This window comes from Pristis pectinata, chromosome 15, assembly GCF_009764475.1.
Source record: "Pristis pectinata isolate sPriPec2 chromosome 15, sPriPec2.1.pri, whole genome shotgun sequence".
Lineage (NCBI taxonomy): Eukaryota > Metazoa > Chordata > Chondrichthyes > Rhinopristiformes > Pristidae > Pristis > Pristis pectinata.
This window is the reverse complement of record NC_067419.1, coordinates 4,159,301-4,187,062: the sequence shown is the minus strand read 5'-3', so window position 1 is coordinate 4,187,062 and position 27,762 is coordinate 4,159,301. Positions and strand designations below refer to the sequence as shown.

The following is a 27,762-nucleotide window of genomic DNA, read 5'->3' as shown; positions in this document are numbered from 1 at the left end:
CGCAGCCCAGCGCATCACGCAAACTAGTCTCTTCTGCAGGGACTCTTGTCTACACTTCCCATTGCCTCAGGAAAGCAGCCAGCATAATCAAGGACTCCCTCCTAACCCGGTCATTCTCTCTTCTCCCCTCTCCTGTTGGGCAGAAGGTACAAAAACTTGAGGACAAGTACCACCATGCTCAAGGACAGCTTCTATCCTGCTGTTATCAAGACTCTCCAATGGACCTCTCATAAGCTAAAGATGAATTCTTGATCTCCCAATCTACCTCGTTGTGGCCCTTGCACTTTATTTGTTTACCTACACTGCACTTTCTCTGTAGCTGCTACATTATATTTTGCATTCTGCTTTCTTTTTACTGCCTCGATGTAGTTATGTACGGCATGATCTGCCTGAACGGCATGCAAACAAAAGTTCTTCCACAGTGTCTTGGTACTTGTGACAATAATAAACTGATACTAAAACAATTTGATGCTAGACTTAATTTTTTCAATGAGCTGCACCTTGTTGGTAACAATGGCTTGTTAATTTAATTTTATTCAATCCAGTTGCCATTGCTGTAACTTACAGCTATCTTCACCAAACAGTTCTCTTCTCCAAGGTAGCAGAAATCTCCAGAAGCATTTGTCTCCACCCAAATGTGGTCACCATTTATAGCATTTTCCTGTGAATAGAAAATGAATCAAATGTTTCAATTTTTCTTGAACAACGTCATTGAAAGACAGAATCAGAGTAAAAAAAAATAACTGCTTAGGTAGAAAAAGTAATTTAATGGCCAGCAGTCATTTATTTGCAAATTGAGGATGTTGCTTAATTGTGGTTGAACGAGTTGATGAAGTTGTAAGATTGGAGTTTTTCCTCACTTGGGAACCCATGCCAAGGTTCAAGGCTCACTGGGTTCATTGGGCACAACAGCAAATGAGTTATTAGGGAAAAGGAGGAATGCAAAACAAACACAGTTCAGAATAATCACATAACCTTTCTTTTAAATGCTGGCAGCTAATGTAACAATACTGATTGGGATTTGGAGATTTCCACAGTATCCAAGTACTGGAACTGATTGAAGTTTAGTAGGAAATACTGCTGAGTATTAGAATTTCAACATATTGAAGGTGCAACAAGGAAGAGGTACATATAGGAGCAAAAGAACAATGTTTAGAACAGCAGTAATCGTGCCAACTTTCATGAAACAGAGAAACAAAAGGCCTGCAGACGCTGGAATCTAAATGAAAAAGAAACAACAAGATGCCGGAGGAACTCAGCAGGTCAGGCAGCGTCCGTGGAGAAACGCAGACAGTCAACGTGAAGGTGGTCCTGACCCAAAACGTTGACCGTCTGTTTTTGTCCACAGATGCTGCCTGACCTGCTCAGTTCCTCCAGAATCTTTTTGCTTTTTTTTCATAAAACAGAGTCTGGTTAAGAGCAGAATTAAGTTAAAAGTAAAGACAAGGAAAGATACAGATCTACCAGACGATAGATATAAGGAAATACCATTCAAAACAAAGTGAACTAAAAATTATGTCAACTGCATGATCTCTCTCTCAAAACACATTTGTTAAGACAGAAGAGTAAAGGACAGTGTGGGCCTTTTACAGACAGATGCAAGTGAAATGATCATGCAAAATAAGCAATTGTAGACTCGTTAAAAGTGTTCTGTCACAGTGGAAAATCAATATCAATAACACGGCGGAACCTGAGCAAAGGATAAAAAGAAGAACATTAGATTTAACCCATTGAAAATGAAATGGTGAAAATAAGGGGACTTGAGGTCGCCCAATTTCCAGGATGGAACAAAACTGGTAGGAAATCAGCATAATGTTCCAGAAACTCTCTAGATTCACAACTTGTATCTTCGGATTGGAAAATTACAAATTTCACTCCACAATGTGAGAGAGCAGCAAAAGGAAGCTTAGGCCCATCAGTGTGATTTTAGCTATGGTCTGTCATGATATACGTAGAGCAGCATGGTGGCAGTGGGAGAAGCAGCAAGAGGGCAGTGAGAGATGTCAGGGTGGGGAAGGACTACAGTTTAGGGTTCTTCTGCCACTGGAGAGGGAGGGGCGGGGTCAGGCGAGGAAGCCCCTTAAATATTGTAAATATGGGATTGGCGTAGCACCCCAGGGAGCCACATGAGTGGCATCGGTGCTGTAGTTTTTTTTATTTAAAAAAAAGGTAACACTAATGATTGATCCACACACGAATGTAAAGGTTTGCACTGTTTTATTGTTGCATATAGTTTGTTTTGGAATAATTAAAAAAAAATTCAAATCCACAGGTTCTTTCAGGAGTCCAAGAATAAGTTGAAAGCAACTTGGTGCTTCACAAAGTTTTACTGGAAAAGTTTAAAAACAAAGAAACAGTCACAGAGCACATGGCACTGGCTTTACTACTAGGAGATGAGCCAAGACAAAGGAACTAAAATGATTTAGGGCCAGGGGGAAGAGAGCAAGAGGGAGATAGAAGCAAGAGAGCGATTAACAAAAACACCTTTTATACCCGAGATAAGAGGTACTCCTTAGCTAACAGTAGTCCAATCAGAAAACTAAGATACCCATGGCAAAACCAACCAATGAGAAAACACGTATTCACCTGATGTACGAACTAATAAGCTAAAAAGCAGTTATACCTTATATAGTGTTTAATACATCTCAAGTGGCTGTACCTGTTAAAAAAAAACTACTTAAAACAGTCGAATCCAACAGAGAACCATGGCGTTTGTGCTTTTAAATATCACTAAAACTTCAGCATTAGTGTGCTCAGTTAAACTAACACATATTTGCTGCAAATGGTTTTCAGAAAGGATTTGGGTTGTAAATCTGGCCCTCCCCACAATGATTTAAATGAACTCCCTGCTAGAGGGCTGTCATGATTATTGTTGTGTACCGGTGAAAGGATCAACACAAGTAACTCATTGCAAAGGTGTGTAGGGCGGGGGCGGTGGGGTGGGGGGGGGGGAGCTGCAGAAACTGTAGGAGAGCCTTTGATGTGTGGATAACGCAGAGGGGGATATAGAGAGAGCACGCCCATTGGTGGGATATGTAGGTCCCCTTTATACATGATATAAAAATCAATGATGTTTTGAAAGAATGCATTCAAGCTGGGAAATGACACTGGGTCAGGAAGCAGAGCAAGTTGAGTACAGAAGGCTTGCATTTACAAAGCGTCTTTTATAAGCTCAGAATATCCCAAAACAAAAGACAACCAAAGAGACAGCATTTGTCACTGTTGTAATGAAGGAAATACGACTGCCAACTAGATCAACCATGGAACTTGATAATGACCAGCACGCCCACTTTACTGATGTTGGTTCCATAAATAGAAAAGGAGGTAACAAAGAGGTAGAGGACGATTAAAAAACAGAGAGAAAATCTATGGAAGACAGAGTTCAAAGTGGGTACCATGATATCAGAGACTATATACCACCCTTGCCTATTGTGCCACTCAATATCACGCTGTGCCCACATTTGCCTCCTCCCTTAATACCTTTTGTTAGCACCAACCTATGGCGTTCATGTTAAAACCAAACAATTGACCCAACGCCAAGTGTTGTTTGCAGGTGAAAATTCCAAACCTCTACCATCATTTGCTTCTATCTGGAGAAGGGGGGAGGAGGGGAGGGGGGGAGAGAGAGGGAGGGGGGGAGGGAGAGGGAGGGGGGGAGGAGGGGGAAAGGGGGGAGAGAGGGGGAGGAGAGGAGGGAGAGGGGGATGAGATGCTGCCTGACCTGTTGAGTATGTCCAATGTTTTCTGCTTTCTTTGCAGAGGGACTGAGCTACTCTAGGGATTATCATCACTGACCTCCCCACCAACTGCTCCATGTGTGAGGGCCTTATGAGAGACAAAGGATGAATGAGTACAGGTATTGGAAGCCTATGATCAAACTCCTCTCATATGTTGTCAAAATGAGGGTTTTCTGGCTGCTGTTCAATCATTTTTCCTGGTAGCTGGGGTTTGCTTGTCTCATACACTGTACCAAATCCTCCCCATCTGTACCTCCAAGGTGTGTGGAGAGTCTCGTCCAATTCCCTTCCTGACTCTATAACTCACTGCGCTGCATCTTGTGGTTGGATTAAAAAGAATTCATAGGACTCATCTTTCCTCCAGGCAGGAAGGAAAGGATAATCCCATGAATTCTTTCTAACTCATTCACAAGATGAGGCACATTGAGTCATACAACATGGAAAAAGGCCCTTTGCCCACCAAGTCCGTGCTGACCATCAAGCACCCATTTACACTGATCCTACATTATTCTCCCTACATTCCAATCAACTCCCCCACAAGATTTGACCATTCACCTACACACTAGGGGCAATTTAGTAGCTAATTAACCAATCAACTCACACACCTTTGAGATGTGGGAGGAAACGCACACAGACATAGGGACAACTCTACAGAGACAGCAAAGACACCAATCTAACGGTGGCTTCTTTTGGGGTATGGAAGTGCATGGAGTGAACCTGCCAGTAAGGAGAGGTAGATGGTCCAGGTATTTAACCCCACTCAGCTGGGATTCCAGTTGTAAAGGGGAATAATGGAAGTGCATCAGCTAGATATTGGTAGCAATGCCAGACTGAAATGTCACAATGACAGAGAATAATTAACAGGGAATGGCAGCACAGAACATGAAGGTCTTACACTCAAGCCCTGATGTAGGGTCTCAACCCCAAATGTCAACAATTCCATTCCCCACCCCCACAGATGCAGCTCATCTGTTGCTTCAAGGAAGCCTTCCATGGAGAGGGAGATCTCTTTACTGGAGATTCATCAAGGCTCGCAGGCCATGATTACGGACATGGAGACTTCAGATGCCACTTTATCTCCTGCCCTAACCAGGATGACAGGAACCATGCCTCTGGTCTTACAACATGCTGGTGACCTTCTTGAAAGGTGGCAGCGAGGTCTGATCTGGTACTTCACCAGTCAGGAAGCGATTATGAAAGGGGCTGTTGATGAAGAGGGAAACTCAGTAGGGAATGTGCAATGTAGTAACAGGCCCTCCTAAGCACACTTGCCCACGAATTTGCCTTCCCGTTTTCATTTAAATGGGCCCCGTGTTAAGCTAAAGTGGAGGGCTTGCTCCTTGTTTAAGAGTGAGTGGAAAATGCAGATCATAGGTTGCATATTTTTGCACCAATTTTAGTGGTTGAGGGAAAGATTGTCACACAACTTAATGTCGAAATGGGCTTGTGTGCGTTTTAATGCTATCACACCCACACTAAAGCGAATTGTGCCCACTTTCCCGATGGGTTGCCCTTGCACCAGGCATGGGTGCGACAGCATTAAAACGTGCACAAGTTCATTATTATGCACATTTTACGCTAATGACACAGGCAAAAACAGATCCATTTTCTGGCAACTGTCCATATCTGCAGAGAGGTTGCAAGTCAGTGGGATATATCTTCCTTCATAGATAGGGTGGCCAAAAACACGCAGCATCAAATACACCAGTCAGGGCTTGCAGGGGAAAAACGCAGATTGACTTTGGGTACCACTCTAAATAGGCTGACTTGTAGACTAACCTTGGAGCAGCAATGCATTCTCCAGTGCAGTAAGAGCATAAAGGTACAGCCGAGGTACAAGAGGGACATGGAAAAGGGGATTCCACTAAAAGCACCTCCACTTCTCACCTGTGGCCCTGATGCGCTCACTGGGTGAATGGTTTGCCTGGCTGGTGCAGAGGGAGGTGTATGGGGTTGGTGCTGATGTGGGAGCAGATCATGGAATTTCATTTTGTTAATTTTTGCATTATTGGAACCTCCATAACAATTGCGTGAGTGAGTGGTCTGGTGAGAGATCGTACTGCTGCCCTTCTTCCTCTATACAGCTTTCATTAAAGGATGAGTATTCTGCCCATTTATCCTCATCCTATCATCCACCCTCCTATTGGTCTATGCATGTGTTGACACCATCATTCCAGCAAGACATCCCTCTTTCGTTGTCCTTTCAAAAACATCCTGATCTTGTCAAGTTTAACTTCTCCAAGATGGGGGAGAGAAACCCTCTCCACATAAAGACTCGCTGCCCACTTAGCGCTGGGAATCAAGCGTGCAATTACAAGGAGTGAGTTCTTAGTTTGATGGGACAACACTAAGTTTAAAGTCCCACCTGAACTGTGGGCCAAAGTCGCCTCAGTTTGTTGGGTTCCAGCCATCCAAATAAAAGATGGAACCAAGTTTAGATACAAACAAATCCAGAATATCTTACTAAAATCTTCTGTGGGTCTAATTGTGAAGGCAAGCACCCGTCCACATCCAATAACTCTCTGACTTCAGTGGTTTCTCATCACTGTCCGTTTAACCAAAGCCAGTGTGTCACCTTTGTTCAATGATGTTTATGCTTCACCCATTCCTGGCTCATGTGTCCTTGGGTGTTAAATATCCCACCCAAGGACATCTAGACCTCATCCCTTTCAGGACTGTAATAGGTCAGCAGTGCCAGCTGTGGGCTTATTCTTCACATTGAGTTAGTTCACCCAGCTTTGTTATAAGGTAGAGCACTGGGCCAGGACGTGAGCTTGACTGTGTATGTTTAGTAAGGCTTGTGCTTGGCCTCTTAATTTTTAGAAAATGCTACAGCAGTTAGCTAACATTGGGAAACTAACCAACATCATCCATACTTCAAGTAGCAGCTGCTCAGTTTCGATGGATAATTTTGACTTTTTAATGAATCGATTTGCCAAAAATCAGGCTGGGATTTCCAAGTGGTCTCCTGCAAACTGAAATATCACTCCTGACATTTAACTATTTTGTCAAATCTCTACAGTACAACAGTAACATTTCAGAAGCTGTACATTGGCTGTAAGGCAAAGACTGTGAGAAGGGCTACGTATACACAGAGCTTTCCTTCTGACACCCGTCATCATTTTTTTCCTACAATTTACTGAGTTTGGCAAAATGGACAGTTTGGGCAGCAAAGTGTCAAAAAGATTAGCAGAGGAACAGAATGTCCTAAATAGCAAACCACATACTGCTGTGACATGTACAAGTGCTGCTTAAAGACTATTTTTCACCATGCTGTAGACCACACTTGTGTGTAACATGACTTCAAGGTCACGGCACCATTAGGATGATTGTAGCAGTGGTGGTTGGTTTATTGTTCTTTTCCATTGTTTAAATTGTGTTTTATTTTCAGAACTGTACAGTAACCTTCAGTGGAACCACAGCTAGCCTGCAATATTTGTTGGCAAACATACTCATTACACAAGGCCAGCTTTCCGTTCTCTCTTAAAAGCAACTGTTCTTACATGCATCCATTAACTGAAACTGGTGCAGCCAACAATTCTCATCCAAGTATCCATATTGTTTGTAGTTTTACCCATACCGATGTTGCCCCATCAATTTTACTAATGGAACCACCTTTGGGCATCGTGGCCCTGAATAGTATGGTGTGCGCCTCAGCTGTGGCTCTCTTGGGCAGCACCCTCAGGAGGTTGGGGATCTTAATCACACTCCAGGGACTTGAGCATAAATATTTAGGCTGACACTCTGAGGGTGTGCCACATTGTCACCGTGTCATTTAGGGATTGCATAGGAAGTTAAACATAATTGCTGATAATGGAGTAAATTAATCTTACGTGTACTATATATATGTGAACGTATGAATTAGGAGCAGGAATATGTCACTGAGATCCTCAAACATGCTCTACTATTAATAGGGCTGAGTTGAGCACAATCTCAACTCTGCATTCAGGTCTACCTGCAGTAACTTTTCACCCCCTTGCTTACCAAGAAGGAATCTACCTTAAAAAATCTTCAAAGACTCTGTTTCTACTATCCTTTGAGGAAGAGAGTTAATCTTTACTAAGCTGCCTTTCCTCAAAGTCTAACTCTTCCCTGGAGTCACAGAAAACCATACAACATTGAAGGAGGTCACGGAGCCCAGTGTTCCTTGACCGGAAGTCAAATGTTTTAAATCCACTCAGCTGACTAATGATGAGGTTTAATCATTTTTTTTTAATTGTACAGACACGTGAGATCTTTGAGGCAATAGTCGATGTTGATGCAGCAAAAACAGAACAGTGGCATTAGATCCACCCATCGCACACGATATCTGTTACCCATCCAGCCATTATCCACACTGATCTTTCTCACTAGGGTGAGAAGGTCAAATACTAGAAGGTACAGGTTTGAGGTGAAAGGGGGAGGGTTCAAGGTGAGGGGGGAAAGTTTAAGGGAGATGTGCAAGGTAAGTTTTATTTTACACTCAAGAGTGGTAGGCGCCTGGAAAGCACTGCCGAGGGAGGTAGCAGAAGCAGATGTGACAGTGACGTTCAACAGGCATTTAGACAGGTGGATGAACAGGCAGGGATAGGTTATGGATCACATGCAGACAGGTGGGAAAGGTAGAATGACATCGTGGTGGGTGCAGACATGGCGGGCCTGAGGGCCTGTTCCTGCCCTGTACTCTTCTATGTTCCAACTCACCCAATATGCAACCTATCAGTTATGGACCCAGTTTGTTGCACATTTTACACATAGTCCTTTACACACCCTGCCCTCCTAATGAAAGCCCTGCCCGTTGTACACCCTGCCTGGTAAGCACCTTGCTCACTGTACAACGTTCCCCACGATAACCCTGTCCATTGTACACCACCTATTGAACATCCTGCCCCATTTGCCTTTCCATTGACTTCTCTTGCACTGTCACTAAAACAAATGGGCTTCAGTGAGAACTTCCACTGTACATGTACCATTTGTCTAAACATCATGTACAATTCTGCCCTCAGGCAAGTCTAATGTCAGAGTATTTTACTGTAAGCTGTGATATTTTCAAATTCGCATGGCTGAAGTGGCTCAGGATCCATTCCACAGAGTCAGAGTGATCGAGAGACACAGCACGGAAATGGACCCTTTGACCCAACTAGTCCATACCAGCTATCAACCACCCATTAAAACTAATCCTACATTAATCCAAGTTTTTTTAATCTCCCCACATTCTTATCAGCTCCCCCTACATTCTACCTTTCCCCTACACACTAGGGGGATTTACAGTGGACAATTAACCTACCAACCTGCACATCTTTGAGGAAACAGAAGCACCCAGAGGATATCCATGCGGTCACAGGGAGAACACGCAAACTCCACATTGACAGCACACGAGGTCAGAATCGAACCCAGGTCGTTGAATCTGTGAGGCAGCAGCTGTGCCACTGTGCCGCCCAAACTAACATTTGCTAGTGTACCCTAACCCTTACCTTCTGCTGTACAGTGAAGCACCGTTAATATTTAATGATTGATTCCACTCACAGTCCAGTCAGGGCAGGTCCTCATCTCCCTGGTAGGTCCATTCTTTGGGATAGTGCTGGGTGCCTGTTCCGGAGCTAGGTGCTGGAGGCCTGATCTCAAGATTGCTTTCCTGCAAATAAAGCAAATATTTTAGCGTCTGTGGGGCAAAAAAAAACATGCGCAAGTGGCAATGATCTTGGGAAACCATTAATGGATCTGTAACAGTGCCTGTGTCTGTATTGTGCTTTGTCAGGGCACCTTTCTGCACACTAGGAGCACCATCTCGACAGGACGGTCTGAGAATAATAGCACCAAAAACATAGGGGCATTAAAAGAGATAACCGGTCATGATTTATGAATATCATAAATCATTCATTTATGAATGTATTATTTATTCATACACTGTGCTGTGTGACTGGCAAACCTTTGAAAACAGATCAAGCTATGTCCATTGAACAAAAAAAATGTAGCCAAATAAAGGGTAATTCATCACCTTTGCTTGTGGTTAGTCATAGGGGTGAATAATAGCTAAAGCTACCCACAGCCTACACTCTCCCTGCGGCCGCACTGACCTACTACCACCACGTGGCTCCCAATGACCTGAAGAACTCGGTCTGTGTGGGGCATGCCCATGATTGGCAGCCAGACGTCTAGATGATGCATCCTGCAGCCCAGCTCCCAGTACCCCACCCTGATGACCTACGACAGCGCATGAGATTAAGGGCTTGTTTCACGGTTTTTAAATTTCTGCTAACAGCTGAAATTGATTTAAATAAGTTAAAAAGAAGTGTAATTTTAAATTAATACTAATTGGGAGAACCATTGCACAGCTAGTGTAGAGCCCCTGCCTCTCAGTTCCAGTGACTGGGGTTCAATCCTGACCTTGAGTGCTGTCTGTGTGGAGTTTGCACGGTCTCCGTGACCGTGTGCGTTTCCTCCCCGGGCGCTCTGGTTTTCTCCCACATCCCAAAGACGTGCAGGTTGGTAGGTTAATTGGCCACTGTGAATTGCCCCCAGTGTGTGGGTGAGTGGCAGAATCTGAGGGGAGTTGATGGGAATGTGGGGAGAATAAATTATGGGATTAATGTTGGATTAGTGTCAATGGGTGGTTGGCATGGACTCAGTGGGCCGAAGGGCCCATTTCTCCACCGTGCAACACACACATTAAACTACTGTCATTAAACAAAGATATACAGGGATGTAGATATATATAGATATGTATATGTCTATATTATATATAGATACATATATCTATCTCTATATATCTATAGATATAGATAAAAATAAATAAAAAAAGCTGCATTTAACTTTTTAAATTAAATTCAGTGACTCAATGGGTTCTGCACTGCATCTCTCCACGACCCCATTGAAATGAAGGGGCCATGCTAGATGTGGCAGTGATTCCCGGTATAAAGCTGAGCGTATCTGGTCCCTCAGCTCAGACACCCAGTGCTCTCACCTGAGCTCCAGCATCCTCTGTACTTGCACTGAATTCCTGAATACATCGCTGTCCACACCCACTTAGCTGTCGGGTCTCTGCAACATTACATTGCAGCCAGTTAGTTGTAAATACATTGCAGATGGGATCATCTGAGAGTGGGGTGGCTGGATGTGGAAGGGGAAATGGTCCAAAATGAAAATAAAAAAAAAACTGCAGGTGCTGGAAATGCAAAATAAAAACAGAAAATGCTGGAAACACTCAGCAGGTCAGGCTGTATCGGTGGGACGAGAAACAGAGATAACGCTTCCGATCGAAGCCCCTTCACCAGAATACAACAAAAGTTCACCAGACTGACTCTAGGGATGGCAACCTTATGAGGAGAGATGAAGCAGACTGGGCCTGTACTGAGAGTTGCAGAATGAGAGGTGATCTCATTGAAATACAAAAATTTCTTTAAGGTGCTTGACAGGGTAGATGTGGAGTTGATGTTTCCCCTAGGTGGGGTACCTAGATTCAGGGATCACAGTTACAGGATAGAGATGAGAAGAAACTTCTTCACTTATAGGGTGCTGAATTTTGGAACTGGGTATTGGTTAATATTGTCATTTGTACCTAGGTACAGAGAAACACTTGTCTTGCATACAGTTCATACAGATCAATTCATTACACAGTGCTTTGAGGTAGTACAGGGTAAAAACAATAACAGAATACAGAGTGAAGTGTCACAGCTACAGGGAAGTGCAGTGCAGGTAGACAATAAGGTGCAAGGTCATAACAAGGTAGATTGCGAGGTCAAGAGTCCACCTCATCATATAAGGGAACTGTTCTCTGCCCAAGAGGACTAAGGCAGTCCAGATGCTGTACGTTGAAGGCAGAAATTTACAGAAGTATCTTCAACCTAAAGCATTAGCTCTGCCTCTCTTTCCACTAATGCTGCCTCGCCTGCTGAGCATTCCCAGACTTTTCAGAATCAGGTTTATTATTACTGACGTATGTTGTGAAGTTTGTTGTTCTGTAGCAGGAGTACAGTGCAAGACATAAAGACATAAAAATTACCACAAGTTACAAAAATAAATAAATAGTGCAAAAGAGGCTTTTCTCCTTTTGTTTTGGAAATCAATAATCATGGGATTAGTGCAGGGAATTGGCATTGAGCTAGAAAATCTGTCTTGATCTTACCGAATGGTGGAGCAGGCGAGAGAGGCCAAATGGTTGACTCCTGGGTATTCCACAGCCCAGTGGTATGAACATTGAATCTTCCAGTTTCAAGTAACCCACATCCTGTGTTCCTTTCTCTCTCCTTCTGATCCACCCAGGTCTTCCCACACCCACCCTTCCTTTCCAAACCACCACCCCCCAGCACTCCCACCCCATCCCACTGGTTCCATTTGCCTATCACCCCTCCCTTCTCTGGTTCCACTTATCACCTTCCTTACTTATCAGATTCCAGAATCCGCAGCCCCTTGTGGTATTGGAATTGGTTTATCATTGTCACATGCACCGGGATACAGTGGAAAGACTTAGTTTTGCAAGCCACCCATACAGATCAATTCAAAGCACAAGTATCAGAGATGAGCGTAGGGCCAGGGGGATGGCATCCGCCTTAGACCTGCTTTGGTGGTAGGCGAATTGCAGTGATCGAGGTTGTCTGGGAGGCTGGAGCTGATGTGTGCCATGACCAACCTCTCAAAGCACTTCAAGGTTAGCTCTAAATATGTCACCAGGTCTGAGCAGGATGCATTATCAGTTGCTGAGGGAAGGGCAAAGATCGCAGAAGGCCTTGTCAAAATTTTCCCTAATCTTATCTTATGAGGATAGGCTGAGTGAGTAGGGCTTTTCTCTTGGAGGATGAGAGGTGACTTGATAGAGGTGTACAAGATGATAAGAGGCATAGATCGAGTGGACAGTCAGAGACTTTTTCCCTAGGGCAACAATGGCTAACATGAGGGGACATAATTTTAAGGTGATTGGAGGAAGGTATAGGGGGGACGTCAGAGGTAAGTTCTTTACACAGAGAGTGGTGGGTGCGTGGAACGCACTGCAGCCGAGGTTATGGGGGCGGATACATTGGGGACATTTAAGAGACTCTTAGATAGCCACATGAATGATAGAAAAATGGAGGGCTATGTGGGAGGGAAGGGCTAGATAGATCTTAGAGTAGGATAAAATGCCAGCACAACATCGTGGGCCAAAGGGCCTGTACTGTGGTGTTCTGTGTTCTATAAATATGTAGGAAGGTGCCAGAGGATTCAAGATTGGGTGGCAAAGTAGTGCAGCTTGTAGAGCCAGTGTCTCAATGCCACAGACCTGGGTTCAATCCTGCCATTTGGTGCTATCTGAGTTTGCACGTTCTCCCAGTGACCGCATGGGGTTCTCCTGGGTGCTCGGGTTTCCTCCCACATCCCAAAGATGTGCGGGTTGGCTGCTGTAAATTGCCCTGGTGCGTTGGTGAGAGGTAGAATCTGGGGAGAGTTGATGGGAATGTGGAGAGAATAATAAAAAAATAGGATTTAATGTAGGATTAGTGTAAATGGGCAGTTGATGGTTAGCATGGACTTGGTGGGCTGAAGGGCCCGTTTCCGAGCTGTATCCCTCTGTGACTGAGGATTTGACAACATTAAATGATACCACTGTTCAATAATGGGGAGAAGGACGTGCCTGGTAATTGTAGGCTGGTTACTTTGACCTTGGTGGTCAGAAAGCTTATGGAAACTTGGCGGAAAAAAATCTTTGTTACCTTGAAGGAATTCAAAGTTACAAAGCACAGCTTGCAGGGGCATTAAAACAAATTGTGTACACCTAACCTAATAGAAATTTTTTTTTGAGTTCACGGAGGAGGTTGATGAAGCAAACGCAATAAATGTAAATATGGGAGTTTATGTGAAGCTCCACATAAGAGCCTGGTTAGCAAACCAGAAGCCCTCGGATGGAAGGCTGTAGCAGTATGGATTAAAAAATACTTGGCTTGACAGATAACAGTTATGGCAAATGAGTGTTTTCAAACTGGAAGATGGTAGATATTGATGTTTCCTGGGGGAGTCTGTGCTTAGCATACAAGCTCTTGTTGATGTACCTTAGTGACATCCATCAGCAGAGCAAAATTTACACATGAGACAACACTTGCAAGTGTAGTAAACAGTGAAGATAGTACTGGACTCTCATAGGCTGGTAAAATGAGCTGATGTGTGGCAAACAAAATTTAATGCGAAAAAGTGCACAGAGATGCATTTTGGCAGAAAGAGAGAATATAGATTAAAACACAATCTCTAATGGGGGAGGTACAGGGATAGAAAAACTCAGGGGTACATGATCATTACCCTTTGAAGTTGGCAGCACATGTTAAAAGGTGCACGTGATCTTGAGATTTATTATAAGCACCAATAGGTACAAAGGCAGGGAAGTTACAGTGAACTTTTATAAACCACTGATTAGACCTCAGCTGTAGCATTGCTTTCAGGTCTGGTCTCCACACTGCAGAAAGGATGTGACGGTCCCAGTGAGCGTGCAGAAATCATTTACTAGAAATCCTCCCGGGATGAAGAATGCCAGACGGAAGGTTGGACTGGGAAGCTGGGGTTGTTCTCCCTGAAGCAGAGAAGATTGAAAAGAGATTTGACGGGGGTGTACGAAGCCATGACTGGTTTGGACCACTTAAATAGAGGGAAGTTATTCACTTTGGTCGTCTATTCAAGGACCAGGGGGACAAAGATAATGAAGTGATGGGCAAAATGGACCAAGGGATGGAAGATTTTGTTTTAATGCAGAGCATGGTTATGACCTGGAACTGACTCCTTGTAAGAGTGGTGGAAACCGTCAACGTTTAAAACAGAACCAAATTGGTACTTGGGGAAGGTAACTTACAGGGCTGCAGGGAAAGAGTAAGAAATGGACTGAACTGATTGCTATAGTACTTTAGGTCATTCTGTAGAGCAATGTTAAAATTCCATTAGTTCCAAAGAAACAATGGAAACTCAATCCAGAGCAAATTACCTGGTGCAATGCTCATATCCAATTCTACTGGTTCACGTCTAACTTAGGAGCAAATCCTAAGACTATAAGAAACAGAAGCAGGTGTAGGCCATTCTTCCCTTCATGCCTTTCCCATCATTCAATCAGATCACGGCTGATCATCTACGTAAGCACCAGTTTCCTGCACCGAGCCCATAACCCTTGATTCCCTTAGTATCGACCTCTGTGATGAATATGATCTGTTTTTGAACATCCACAGCCTCTCAACTAGACAAATTCAAAGATTCATACAACCTGGGTGAAGAAATGTTTGTTCTCCACAGCTGACCCCTTATTTAGGGACTATGACTCCTAGTTCTAGATACCCCAGCCAGGGGAAACAACAGCTTCTAATCCACGCTTTGAAGCCTCATAAGAACTTTGCACATTTCAATAGGATCGCTTTTCATTCCTCCGAACATGAGACAGTGTCGGTACAAGCTGTTCAACCTCTCCTCATACGACAAACCTGCCACCCCAGGAATCACCCCTCTCTCATCGGGCAGAAGATACAAAAGCTTGCTAACACGCACCACCAGGCTCAAGGACAGCTTCTATCCCGCTGTTATAAGACTATTGAACCATTCCCTAGTACAATAAAATGGACTCTTGACCTCACAATCTACCTCATTAGGACCTTGCACCATATTGTCTACCTGCACCGCACTTTCTCTCTAGCTGTGACACTTTACTCTGCATTCTGTATTGTTTTACTTTGTACTACCTGATGAATTAATCTGTATGAACAGCATGCAAAATAAGTTTTTCACTGTACCTCAGGACAAGTGACAATAATAAACCAATTCCAATTTGTCTGTGACTCTTACACTGAAGCATGGATGAATCAACATCGTACTTAGTACCAATAACTAGGACAGCTGGAGAACATTAGCTCCTGTAACTGTCACCAGTTCCTGGGAGTATTTGACACCAAGGTGCACGCTCAAGGAATTGTCTGAGAACATGAGACACACGACATGCACCATTCATTGGGACTTTGTATTGATACGAGACCCTGTAACTGGCACCAATGGCTGGGAACTGATAATGGCGGACCCTGTAATTGGTACTCTTGGCTGGCACTTTTGATGATGTTGGACCCAACAATGAAATTCTGTTCCTTTGTCAATGTGCATAGTCCAATTTGCATCTGAACAAGAAAGTAGCTTTCCCATTCACCCATTGAGTAAAAACACATCCAGAGTTCAAAAATTATTGAAAGTAAGACTTTACTATGTTCCCTAACAACAACGGTAGCAGCTTGAAGTGTGTCATTTAGCATTCCTGGCTCTATCTACTGAAATCCAGCACCGATGTTTAATTATAAACTGCCTTTAAATTGGGAAATGTTCACAAAGTACTTCACTGGAATGTTGTCCAACAACTGCAACAATCTTCCTTTCTATGAGGTATGATCTCCGTCAACTGAGTGCTCCCCCTCTTGATGCCCGTTGACCTCAGTTTAACAGCGCGACATTATCACAGTGCCAGCGATCGGGGTTCGATTCCCATCACTGTAAGGAGTTTGTACGTTCTCCCTGTGTCTGTGTGGGTTTCCTCCGGGTGCTCCAGTTTCCTCCCACATTCTAAAGTCGTACGGGTAGGTTAACATAGGTTTAAAATGGGTGGCGCAGACTCGTTGGGCCAGAAGGGCCTGTTACTGTGCTGTATAAATAAAGTTTTTTCTTACCAGGGCTCCTTGAGGCCACACTCGTTTAAATGGTGTCTCAGTGTCAATGGCAGTCATTCTCAGTTCACCTCTGGAATCCTGCTCTTTGGTCCAAGTTTGCCCTGGAGACGATCTGAGCATTGTTGGCAAAGCCAGCATTTACTGCCTGTCCCTAATCGCCCTTGTGAAGGTGATGGCGAGAAGGTGAGAACCAAATGGAATTGGTTTATTATTGTCACTGGTACCAAGGTACAGAGAAAAACTTGTCTTGCATACCATTCGTACAGATCAATTCATTGCACAGTGCATTCAGGTAGTACAGGGTAAAACAATACAGAATGCAGAGTAAAGTGTCACAGCTACAGAGGAAGTGCAGTGCAGTGATATATTTCCAAGTCAGCGCTGTGCCCCCCTTGGAGGTCCCTGCTGCCTTTGTCCTTTGTGGTGGTAGAGGTCACAGGTTTAGGAGGGGCTGTGGAGGTGGCCTGGCGACTGACTGCATGCGTTCTGTAGATGGTCCACACTGCAGCCACTGTGCACTGTTGAGTAAATGCTACTTGATACCATTGTGGACAACACCCATCACTTTCTGTAATGTAGAGCAGACTGGGTGTTAATCGGCCAGTCTCCTTCCTTTTTCCAGTCTCGTCACACCTACATCAATGACACTTCCAAACACCCTCCACCATTTTTCCAGCTTCCTGGATCCAATGGGCTTATTTTTGCCCCGGCCAGGGAAAGCACCCACCCCACATCTACTTCACCAAGCTTTGCAAGAATGTTGTATGTTTCGCTGAGGACCTCTCTCATTCTTTTCACCTCAGGAGAACAGAGGCCCACCCTACTGAGGTGCGTCAAATGTCAGACCCATCAACTCAGGAACCAGTAGAAGTGATGAACAACCAGTCTGGTAAATTACGTACAGTCTGGTTAGGACTTTGTTCTATTCTCCCAGTTTTTTTTTACAGCTCTGTGACATCTGTTCTAGTGATAGCACCTTCCATATATCAGTGCTTCCGAGAAATCTCCCTTTATCCTCAAATATGGCTTCCCCTCCAACACAGTTCACTGGTCCCTCAACCACGTCTCTTTAACATCCTACGCTTCTGTTCACGCTCCCTTACCTCCCATCAAGATAGGGTCCCCCTTATCTTGCCTTCCATCCAACCAAATATATCGGATCATCCTCCACGATGTCCAATACACATCTCCCCCTCTGCATTCAGCATTCCTAAGTGACAATTCCCTCTGGGACTCACTGTTCCACTCTTCCCTTCTCACATCACCTTTCCAATGTAACTACAGGAGATGCAACACCATTCCTTTTTATTTTCATCCCATCCAGGCATCCAAACACCACTTCCTGGTGAAGCAGCAATTCACCTTGTACCTCTCCTGGTTTAGTGTACTGCACTCAAGTGCTCCTCTACACTGGGTGAACATGCTTAACCATGCTGGATGCACAGGGCCAATCTCACTGGCTCTCTGCACCCTGGATCCAGGCAACACCGTCTCTGCAGCAACCAGGGATGAAATGTTAGAGTCTAGAGTCCTAGTCCCAACAACACCCCTGATCTCTTCGTCAGACAACAAGGCCTGGCGTGGAACTTTGCCTCCTACCAAAGCTGCATACTATTTTTAGTAGTTTGTAAATGTTTGTGAGAACCATTATAATCAAACATCTGTGAATCATCGCTGCAAAGATATTTAATAAAGTCATGTCCACTCTTTGAGTATTGTGTTCAGTTCTGGTCGCCTCATTATAGGAAGGATGTGGAAGCTTTAGAGAGGGTACAGAGGAGATTGACCAAGATGCTGCCTGGATTGGAGAGCATGTATTCTGAGGATAGGTTGAGTGAGCCAGGACTTTTCTCTTTGGAGCAAAGGAGAATGAGAGGTGGCTTGACAGATGTGTACAAGAGGCATAGATCGAGTGGACAGTCAAAGACTTTTTTCTAGGGCAACAATGGCTAACAGGAGGGGGCATCATTTTAAGGTGATTGGAGGAAGATATAAGGGGGATGTCAGGGGTAATTTTTTTTTTACACACAGAGAGTGGTGGGTGCATGGAACGCACTGCCAGCAGAGGTTGTGGGGGCCGATACATTAGGGACATTTAAGAGACTCTTAAGATGGACACATGAATGATAGAGAAATGGAGGGCTATGTAGGAGGTAAGGGTTAGACAGATTTTAGAGCAGGACAAAATGTTGGCACAGCATTGTGGGCTGAAGGGCCTGTACCGTGCTGTAGTGTTCCATGTTCACTCCTCCCCAAAGTAGAGATTTCCAGACTCACAACTCTGAGGGAAGAAATTCCTCCTCTTCTCCATCTGAAATGGGTGACCCCATATTCTGGAACTTTGCCCCCAGCAGAAACACCCACTTGGCATCCACCCTGTCAAGTCCCCCACCCCGTCGGAATCTTGTATTTTTCAATAAGATCACCTCTCATTCCTTCAGCCTCCAATGTGCGCAAGCCCAGCCTGTTCAACCTTCCTTTGCACATCAACCTCTTCACCCCAGGAATCAACCAGTGAAGCTTCTCGGCACTGCCTCCAATGCTAGAATGTCCTTCCTTAAATGCAGGGACCAAAGTAGTTCACGGTATTCCAGCAACCTGTAATCACTGAAGTCATGAAGGAGAGAGACAATGGGAGAGCAAGCATTCAGGGAGACAGACAATGACGTTGCCTGGAGTGGAGCATTTCAGTTATAAGGAGAGATTAGGTAGACTGGGTTGGTTTTCCCAGATGTAAAAGGGGTACACATAACTATGACGGGATCGATGGGAAAGATAGCAAGAATATTTTTCCTTGGTGGGGTGTCTAAAGTGAGAGGGAAGGTGAGAGGCAGGAAGTTTTGAGGGGACCTGAGGAGCACCCCTGCCCCCCCCCCCGCCACACCACCTCGCAGAGTGGTTGGAAATGGGACACAGTGCCCGATGTGGTGGTGAAGGCAGGTACACCTCACACTTAAAGAGCATCTAAACAAACACTTGAATTGCCAAGGCATAGAAAGCTATGGACCAAATGTGGGTAAATGGGACTAATACAGATAAGTACAGGCAGTCCCCAGGTCACACAAGGGTTCCATTCCCGAGAAGTGTCCGGAAGCTGATTTCTCCCCGTCAGAAAGGTCCATTTTCTATAGTAACCCACATAGTATTGCTCTGAATACTTGCTATAATTCTTTCATTTCGTTGAATAAATCACCCTCCTACCCGCGATTAAACTAATAGAATATATATTCTATCCCGTCATTAATGAATACAATGAAACATTATTATTATGAGCTTGAAAAATGCTTTAAGAATGTATTGGAGAATTTGTGTAAAAGTTGGATTTCTGTATGTCAGGTCATCCATAACTGGGAAGCCCCTGTAGATTGGTTGGCATGGACATGATGGGCCAAAGGGCCTGCTTCTGTGCTGTATGAATCCATGGCTCATCAAAACACCACTCCGTACCCTTTGCAATGGAGGCCAGCATTGAGTACAAGAGTTGGGATGTCACATTACAGCTGTATAAGACATTGGTGAGACCGCACCTGGAGTAGTCCTGGTGCAGTTCTGGTTGCCAGACTATAGAAAACATGTGATTAAGCTAGAGAGGGTGCAGAAAAGTTTCTCAAGGATGTTGCCGGGACTGGAGGGCTTGGGTAATGAGGAGAGACTGGGTACGTTGGGACTATTTTCCCCGGAGCGTAGGAGGCTGAAGGGTGACCTCATAGAGGTTTATAAAACCATGAGGGGCGTAGATAAGGTGAGCAGTCACCGTCTTTTTCCCAGGGTAGGGGAGTTTAAAACCAGGGGGCACAGGTTTAAGGTGAGAGGGGAAAGATATAAAGGGAACCCGAGAGGAAATTTTTTCCACACAGAGGGTGGTGGGTGTATGGAACGAGGTGCCAGAAGAGGTGGTAGAGACAGGTACAGTTATAACATTTAAAAGATAGTTGAACGGGTTCATGGATAGGAAAGGTTTAGAGGGATATGGGCCAAGTGCAGGCAAATGGGACTAGGAAGACACCGTGGTTAGTATGGACGAGCTGGGCTGAAGGGCCTGTTTCTGTACTGTACAGCTCTATGATTCTATTCCACAAACCACCCTAATTACTTTCTGTATCTGTTGCTGTCACCATCTCCTCCCCTTGAGGCAATCAGTGATGTGTACCCCAAGACATTCTTATTGAGAGGGGGAGGACATTGCAGGATGTTCATGCAGATGAGAAGGGGAGACAAATCCTACTGGAGATTACCCTCCTCGTGACAAAGGCAGAAGCCACAAAAGCAAAGCTGTTCTCTATCATATGGTTGCTATGGAGACAAGGTGTACCAGCTAAAAATGCCACATCTGACAACCGGCATGAAGATCAGCAGCCAAAATCCAGGGAGGATTGAAATTCTGTGGCGTGACCGGCCCAGGGCGCCCCGTGACAGACACTCCTCGGATTAACAGCCCACAGTCCACACTGCCGTCTGAAGTTTAGGCGTTTCATCAAGTTGCCGATGCCCTCCACAGGATGTTGTGTGGGCTAAACGTTATCGAAGAAAGCTGTGCAGATGGAGCACTGCACACAACGAGGTGCACAGACTGAACAGTACGGTATCTGATAATCTTGCTCCAATTTTAAAGAGAGACACCTCTACCAGGTTACCACTGCGTATGGAGGTGTGAGCTTTTCCCTGTAGTCGTGGTAACTATACTGCACCACCTCTGCACTCTGATCAAAGACCATCTCCCATCCTCCCTCCCAGACTCTGACCACCCATCTCGGGCAGACAGCGAGGGTCATTCCCAGCATGTTCCAGTGCAAACTATTCACCCGCTACCAGCCTTCACCCAAACAAGGTCTAGATGACTTCTGCTCTCTATCCGTTCAGGAAGCTTCCTGCATAATCCCAGCCTCACTCTCAGGCACTTCTTTGCACATGTTGTTTAGTTTCCAACTAGTTAGTCTCTAATGTCTCAAAGAACTTGACCTCACGATCTACCTCGTCGTGGCCCTTGCACCTTCTTGTCTGCCTGCACTGCACTTTCTCTGTAACTGTAACACTTTACTCTGCATTCTGTTATTATTTTCCCTTGTACTACCTCAATGCACTGGTGTGATGAAATGATCTGTATGGATGGCATGCAAAACAAAGTTTTTCACTGTACCTCGGTACATGTGACAATAATAAACCAATTTACCAATTAATTTTAAATTTACCGATTAAGGTATATTCATTAAAGAAGTATGCAGATTAGAAAAGCTCCTTTTTGGAACTACTGACAACTCCAATATGGATTCACTCACTTTTCAATTTAATGTACAAACATTCATCTGAAACAATTATTAGAATTATCTGTGAAATTTTTTGGCACTACCAGTAACCTGCTGAAACCTCAGCCTCTCAACAGAAAGCAGCATCAGCAGCTCACAGTGCAGATCATCAGGATTGCAAATGATATTAAAAATAAATTAATCTGTTGGACGTTTCTGACTTTCCATCCCAGTGTTCAACAGCAGGGTGGCTGGCAGATGGAAGACAAGAGAGCAGACTGACACATTTCACACACCAAAGAAGCCATTAGCAGTGCCGCACAATAACTGTGAAATGTGACTGTGAGTAACTCTAAAATTAAATTGTCATTGCCCCAGCAACAAGCTACCAGGCAAGTTAATCAGACACAGTCCTCAGGTAATCACAGTCCATGTCAGAGTACGACACAACACCACGATTAAGCTCAGCACTGCCTTCTCATTGTATGTGAACGAACTTGGAAGCTGAGAGAGTAGTAAATGTTGGATGAAGACTTGTACACCATTTTAACAGGCCCTTTCACCCACCACGTCCACCATACCAACCCTAATCCAGTTTTCCAGCACTTGGGCCGTAGCCTTCTAAGCCATCGCATTTCAAGTGCTCATCTAATTACTTCTTAATTGTTGTGAGAGTCTCTGCCTCCACCACCTCCCCCCGTAGCATGTCCCAGATCCTAACCACCCTCCAGATGAAAAGTTCCTCCTCAAAAATTCATTGTCCCCTCTAAATCCTTAAACCTACGCTCTCTGGTTACAGACACTTCTGCCAACAGAAAAATGATCTCACTATCTATGCCCCTCAATTTTTGATACCTCAATCAGCCTCCTCTGCCAGGAAAACAAACCCAGCCCATCCCATCTCTCCTCATCAACACACACACACAAAGTGCTGGAGGAACTCAGCAGGACAGGCAGCAGCTATGGAGGGCAATAAACAGTTGACATTGATGACGAAGGGTCTCGACCCCAAACGTCGACTGTTTATTTCTCTCGAGAGATGCTGCCTGACCTGCTGAGTTCCTCCAGCACCTTTCGTGCGTGCGTGTTGCTCCAGATTCCAGCATCTCCAGAATCTCTGGTGTCTCCTGTCCCTCCTCATAGCTGGTGAATCTCCTCTACGCTATCTCCAATACAATTACATTCTTCCTACACTGTGGCAACCAGACCTGCATGCAGCATTCCAGTTGTCACCTAACTAATGTTTTACATACCTGTATTGTAACCTCTTCATTCTTGTATTCTACACTCTGGCTAACGAAGGCAAGTATCCCAGATGCTTTCTTAACCATCTTATCCACCTGCGTTGCTGCCTTCAGGGATCCTTGAACATGTACACAAAAGTGTCTCTGTTCCTCAGTACCTCCTAGGGTCCTGCTATTCATTGTGTATATCCTAGCCTTCATAATGCATCACTTTGCATTTTTAGGATTAAAATCCATCTGCCATATCTCTGCCTATCTTATCAACTGATCAGCGTCATCTATAGCTGAAGGCTACCCTCCTCACTACCAATTTCCATATCAACATAAATCAAATCCCCTACACTCACATACAAATCATTAATATTCATAACAAACGGTAAGGTTCCCTGTGGTACACAACTGGTCACAGGCTCCCAATCACAAACACAATCCTTGACCATCACCTTCTGCTTCCTATCGCCAAGCCAATTTGTTCTTGTACGTGAATCACAGAGTTCACATCAAGGTGCAGCAAACAATTGGGGAGATGAGTAATAGGTTTACCTCCATAGCAGGGAGATTGGAGTGTAGAAGAAAACCAACATAACTGTAGAAGGATTCAAGGAGTTGACATTTTAAGTACAGGGTCCAATTTTAGATTCCCTACCCAGGGAAAGATATTCTTGCCGTGAATGGGTCTAACATAGGTTCATCAAACAGATACTAGAATGCTTATCCTACGGAGAGAGATTGAAGGGAATAATTCTTCTCTGGAGTTTAGAAGAGGCATGGTCTCAATGATACATCTGTAATCTGTTTAGTGGGTTCATCAGTGTTGATACTGAGAGGCTGTTTCACTTAGATGGATAGTCTAGAACTGAAGGTCACAAGGGGTTGGGCATTTAGAACCAAGATGAGGAGAAAACTCATGGGAAACTTTGGAATTCTCTGTCCCAGAGGTCGATGAGTTTATTACAGGTCAAGACCACTTAGATGGATCTAGAACTGAAGGTCACAAGGGGTTGGGCATTTAGAACTATGAGGAGAAATCTTGTGACTCATGGTTGCTCATGGGAAACTTTGGAATTCTCTATCCCAGAGGTCGACAAGTTTATTACAGGTCGACACCAAAAGATTTTTGTTCAATGAGAGGGGTGGAGCAGTGTGAGGAAGAGAGAACGTGGTGGGAGTGGAAGTGACTAAAAATCTCAATAATTGTGGTCAGTGCTGCTATCCAGTGACCTGGCTTCAATCCTGACCTTGAGTGCCTTCTGTTTGGAGTTTGCACTTTCTCCCTGTGACGGGGTGGGTTTCCTCCCACGTGCCAGTGGTGTGCTGGCTGGCTACTGTAAGTTACCTCTTGGTGTAAGGAAGTGGCGAAGGAATGAAAGGAGTGTTGGGCATGTGTAAGGGTCAAGTTACAAGTATACAGGGAAATAGAGGGAAATGGGACTGATGGGATTTGTCCTACTGGGAGCTGGTGGGTCAAATGGTGTTGTAATAAATAACGTGATCTTAGCAGATGTTATTGTATGTTCTAACATATATATTCTTACCTAAAATATTATTTGTGTTCCTGTTGCAATATTCAAGTACCCATAACACAGTCACCAGACCATAGTATGCAAGAACCACAACACACTCAGTTGAACAGTAATAAACTAATGAGCAAGTGTTCCCAACAGACAATTAAAAACAAACAAACCAATATGGGAGGTAAGAGGATTTGGACAGATATACAAATAAAAGCCAGCATTCAAAAAAGAATGAGCAAAGCCCAGTCATTCAGTCTTGTTGAAAGTAATTTAACATACTTCAAAAAAAACCCAACAGAATGACTGATCAAAAGACATGATTAAAAAAAAGACACAAGGAATGTGATGTTAAAACATATGTTATAAACATCAAGTCATACGGGCACATTGCCAGATTAATAGTTCTAAATACTAATGCATGAAGCATTGGAAATAAAACCAGTGAATCAGAAATCGTTTGTCAGAGACGGATGGGGTGGCCTTCATTAAGGCTGGCAGCTCAGTATTCCAGGTCTTCACCTTTACAAAGAACAGAGCGATTGGGAATGTGAAAGTAGAGGAACCACAGGAACGTGACAAGGAAAAGCACAGATCTGGAAGGTGAGCAGGCAACGTAGACACCACGTGTAGTGACGAGGCCCAGAAATGGATGCAAGCTTTTGTGTGAGTTATTAATAGAGTTCTAGTTATAGGAATGATGTGATAAAGCTGGAAAGGATGCCAGAAAGATTCACAAGGATGTTGCCGGAAATGGACAGCTTGAGTTATAAGGAGAGGCTGGACAGGCTGTGGCAGTTTTCCCTGGACCACTGGAGGCTGAGAGGTGAACTTATTGAAGTTTATAAAATCATGAGGGGTACAGATGAGGTGATTGGTCTTATTCCCCAGGGTAGGGGAGTCCAAAGCTAGAGGGCACAAGCTTAAGGTGACCTGAGGGACAAGTTTTTCCAGAGGATGGTGGGTATATGGAACGAACTGCCAGAGGAAGTGGTAGAGGCGGGTACAATTTCAACACTTAAAGACATTTGAACAAGAACATGGACGGGGATATAGGCCAAACACAGGCAAATGGAATTAGCTCAGTTAGGCACCTTGGTTGGCATGGACGAGTTGGGCTGAAGGGCCTGTTTCCGTGCTGTATAACTCTATGACTCTAGACTTCAAAGATAAAGCAGTGGGAACCATAACTGTGGCGACCAGAGAAGCTTGTTGCAAAACTGTTTTAAAGAGCTTATGTGCCAAAGATAGTGAATTTCTTGCATGTAAATGGGACAGTTTTCTGGGATACATGTTCTTCAACCAACATCAGTGCAGGGATATGCGCCATCTGGGGAAAGAGAAGCGGTTCACGGTTCAGGTCTGAAATGTTAACTCTCTCTCTCTCCACAGATGCTGCCTGACCTGCCGAGTGTTTCCAGCATTTTCTGCTTTCATTTCAGATTTCCAGCATCTGCGTTTTTTTTAAATTTTCATAGTACAGACGACTCTAGTTCAGTAACGATGGGCGTAAATCGGTTAGTAATCCAACGATAAAGGGACAACCAACAGGTCAGATCAAAGCAGGCTGGCACTCCAGTCATGCATGCATTTGGGTAACATAACAGCTGGAGGAGGAGGTTTCCTGTACAGTCCCATCCCCAGTGATGGTGGAGCTCAGTACACTTGAAGCAGGTGCAAACATCTTCAGCGCCAGGCAGATGATCCATTGCAGTCTCCTTCTGAGCTCTCTCCCACCACAGAAAACAGTCTCCGGGCAAATTAAGTTCACTCCGCTTGACATCATGAAACAACTGCATGCACGAGATACAATAAAGGCTGCTGCCCCCAGTCAACATCTGGACACCGTGTCAAATATTCGTGCAGCGGAACTGGATGTGCCGTTAGTCGGGCTGGGCCCCAACTACAGCACCAACGCTCAGCAAGCGAAGTCGAAAATCATCTCATTCTGGACACCCAATACGGCTAGTTATCACTCGGCAGTCTACTCCCAATTATCAGCAGAGTGACGGAAGGTGTCAGCAACAGTGCTATCAATTAACACTTGCTAATAACCTGATGCTCATTTGCGCTCTGCCTGGATTGCTTGGCTGCACACCTCAGAGGCCTTGATCCAAACTTTGTCAAAAGCCGTAGATTGAGTGGTAATGAGACAGTGACTGCCCTCAATCAAGTTAGTGAGCTATTGAATTAGAGAGGTGCAACATAGAAACAGGATCCTTCGGAGCACCAGTCACCCATTTACGCTATTCCCAATATCTATTCTCCCCACATTCCCAACAACTGCCCCTTGATTCTACCACTCACCGACACACTCCAGGAAATTTACAGTGGCCTATTAACCTACCATCTCACATCTCTTTGGGATGTGGGAGGAAACTAGAGCACCTTGAGGAGACCCACACAGTCACAGGGAGAATGTGCAGACACCACAGAGACAGCAGCCGCAGTCAGGATTGGACCTGGGTCACTGGAGCTGTCAGGCACTAGGCTGCACTGTGTACAGTGTTGGACTGGGGTGGCATTAGATCGGGGAGGCACAGTGGTGCAGCTAGGACATCCTGCAGCCTGGGTTAGAACCTGACCTGTGGTGCTGTCTGTGTGAATTTTGCACGTTCTCCCTGTGACTGGTGTAGGTGAGCGGCAGGAGAATCAGATGACGTTGACTGAGACAGAGAATAGGTCAGCGGAGGATTGGGACTGGAAGAGCTGGCATAGACCTGACAGGCTGAATGGCCTCCTTCTACATCTGAAGCAAGGACGAGAAATACGAGGCAAGAGATCAAGGAGCACTAGTAAAATTGAAGTCAATGTCAATCAGGGGTCACGACAATGGAAGATGGTTCTGGTTCTAGGTGATCAGTCATTTCTGACCTACAACATCAATTCAGGAGAACCTCAAGCAGTGTCCCGCAGCCACCATTTTCAGCTGCTTCAGCAGTGGCTTTCCTTTCATCAAAGAAAGTGACGTCAAAGAACAGACTGCACAGTTCCAGTTACAACACCTTGTAAAAAGCCACGGTTGGTGCCCTCATGCAGCAAGACCCGGCAATACTGAGGCCTGGGCTGAGAAATGAAATGCCACAGTTGCCAGATACTATATCCTCTGGTGAGGAGGTATAACCACCTCCCTCTCTGACATGCAATAACTCTACCATGCTTAATCTCTCTGCACCATCAACATCCTGGGGATCACCACTGACCAGAATCTCAACTAGAACAGCCACGCTATAGTTACTACATTAACATCTAAGCGTCCCCAAGAACATCCCAAAGAATTTCCACCGGTTTCAAGGCATACCAGGACTTGATGAATTCTCACTATTTGCTTGGATGAGTGGTGCCCTAACAGAAGTCAAGATACATTTGACTGGCGCCTTACTTCAACTTAAACATTCATTCCT

General features: G+C 44.6%; 1 protein-coding gene across 9 annotated transcripts in view; it reads right to left on the bottom strand.

The window, feature by feature from the left end:
• Positions 1–27,762, bottom strand: part of dgki (diacylglycerol kinase, iota) — a 167,391-nt gene that overhangs the window by 110,243 nt on the left and 29,386 nt on the right. For 8 of the 9 annotated variants that reach the window (XM_052030146.1, XM_052030149.1, XM_052030148.1 and 5 more), the window contains exons 2-3: positions 9,243–9,351; positions 566–661 (exon numbers count right to left, since the gene is read on the bottom strand). In XM_052030146.1, the coding sequence (XP_051886106.1) occupies positions 566–661; positions 9,243–9,351 (205 nt within the window). The remainder of the gene's footprint in view (positions 1–565; positions 662–9,242; positions 9,352–27,762) is intronic. The other variant, XM_052030154.1, reaches the window with a different exon arrangement.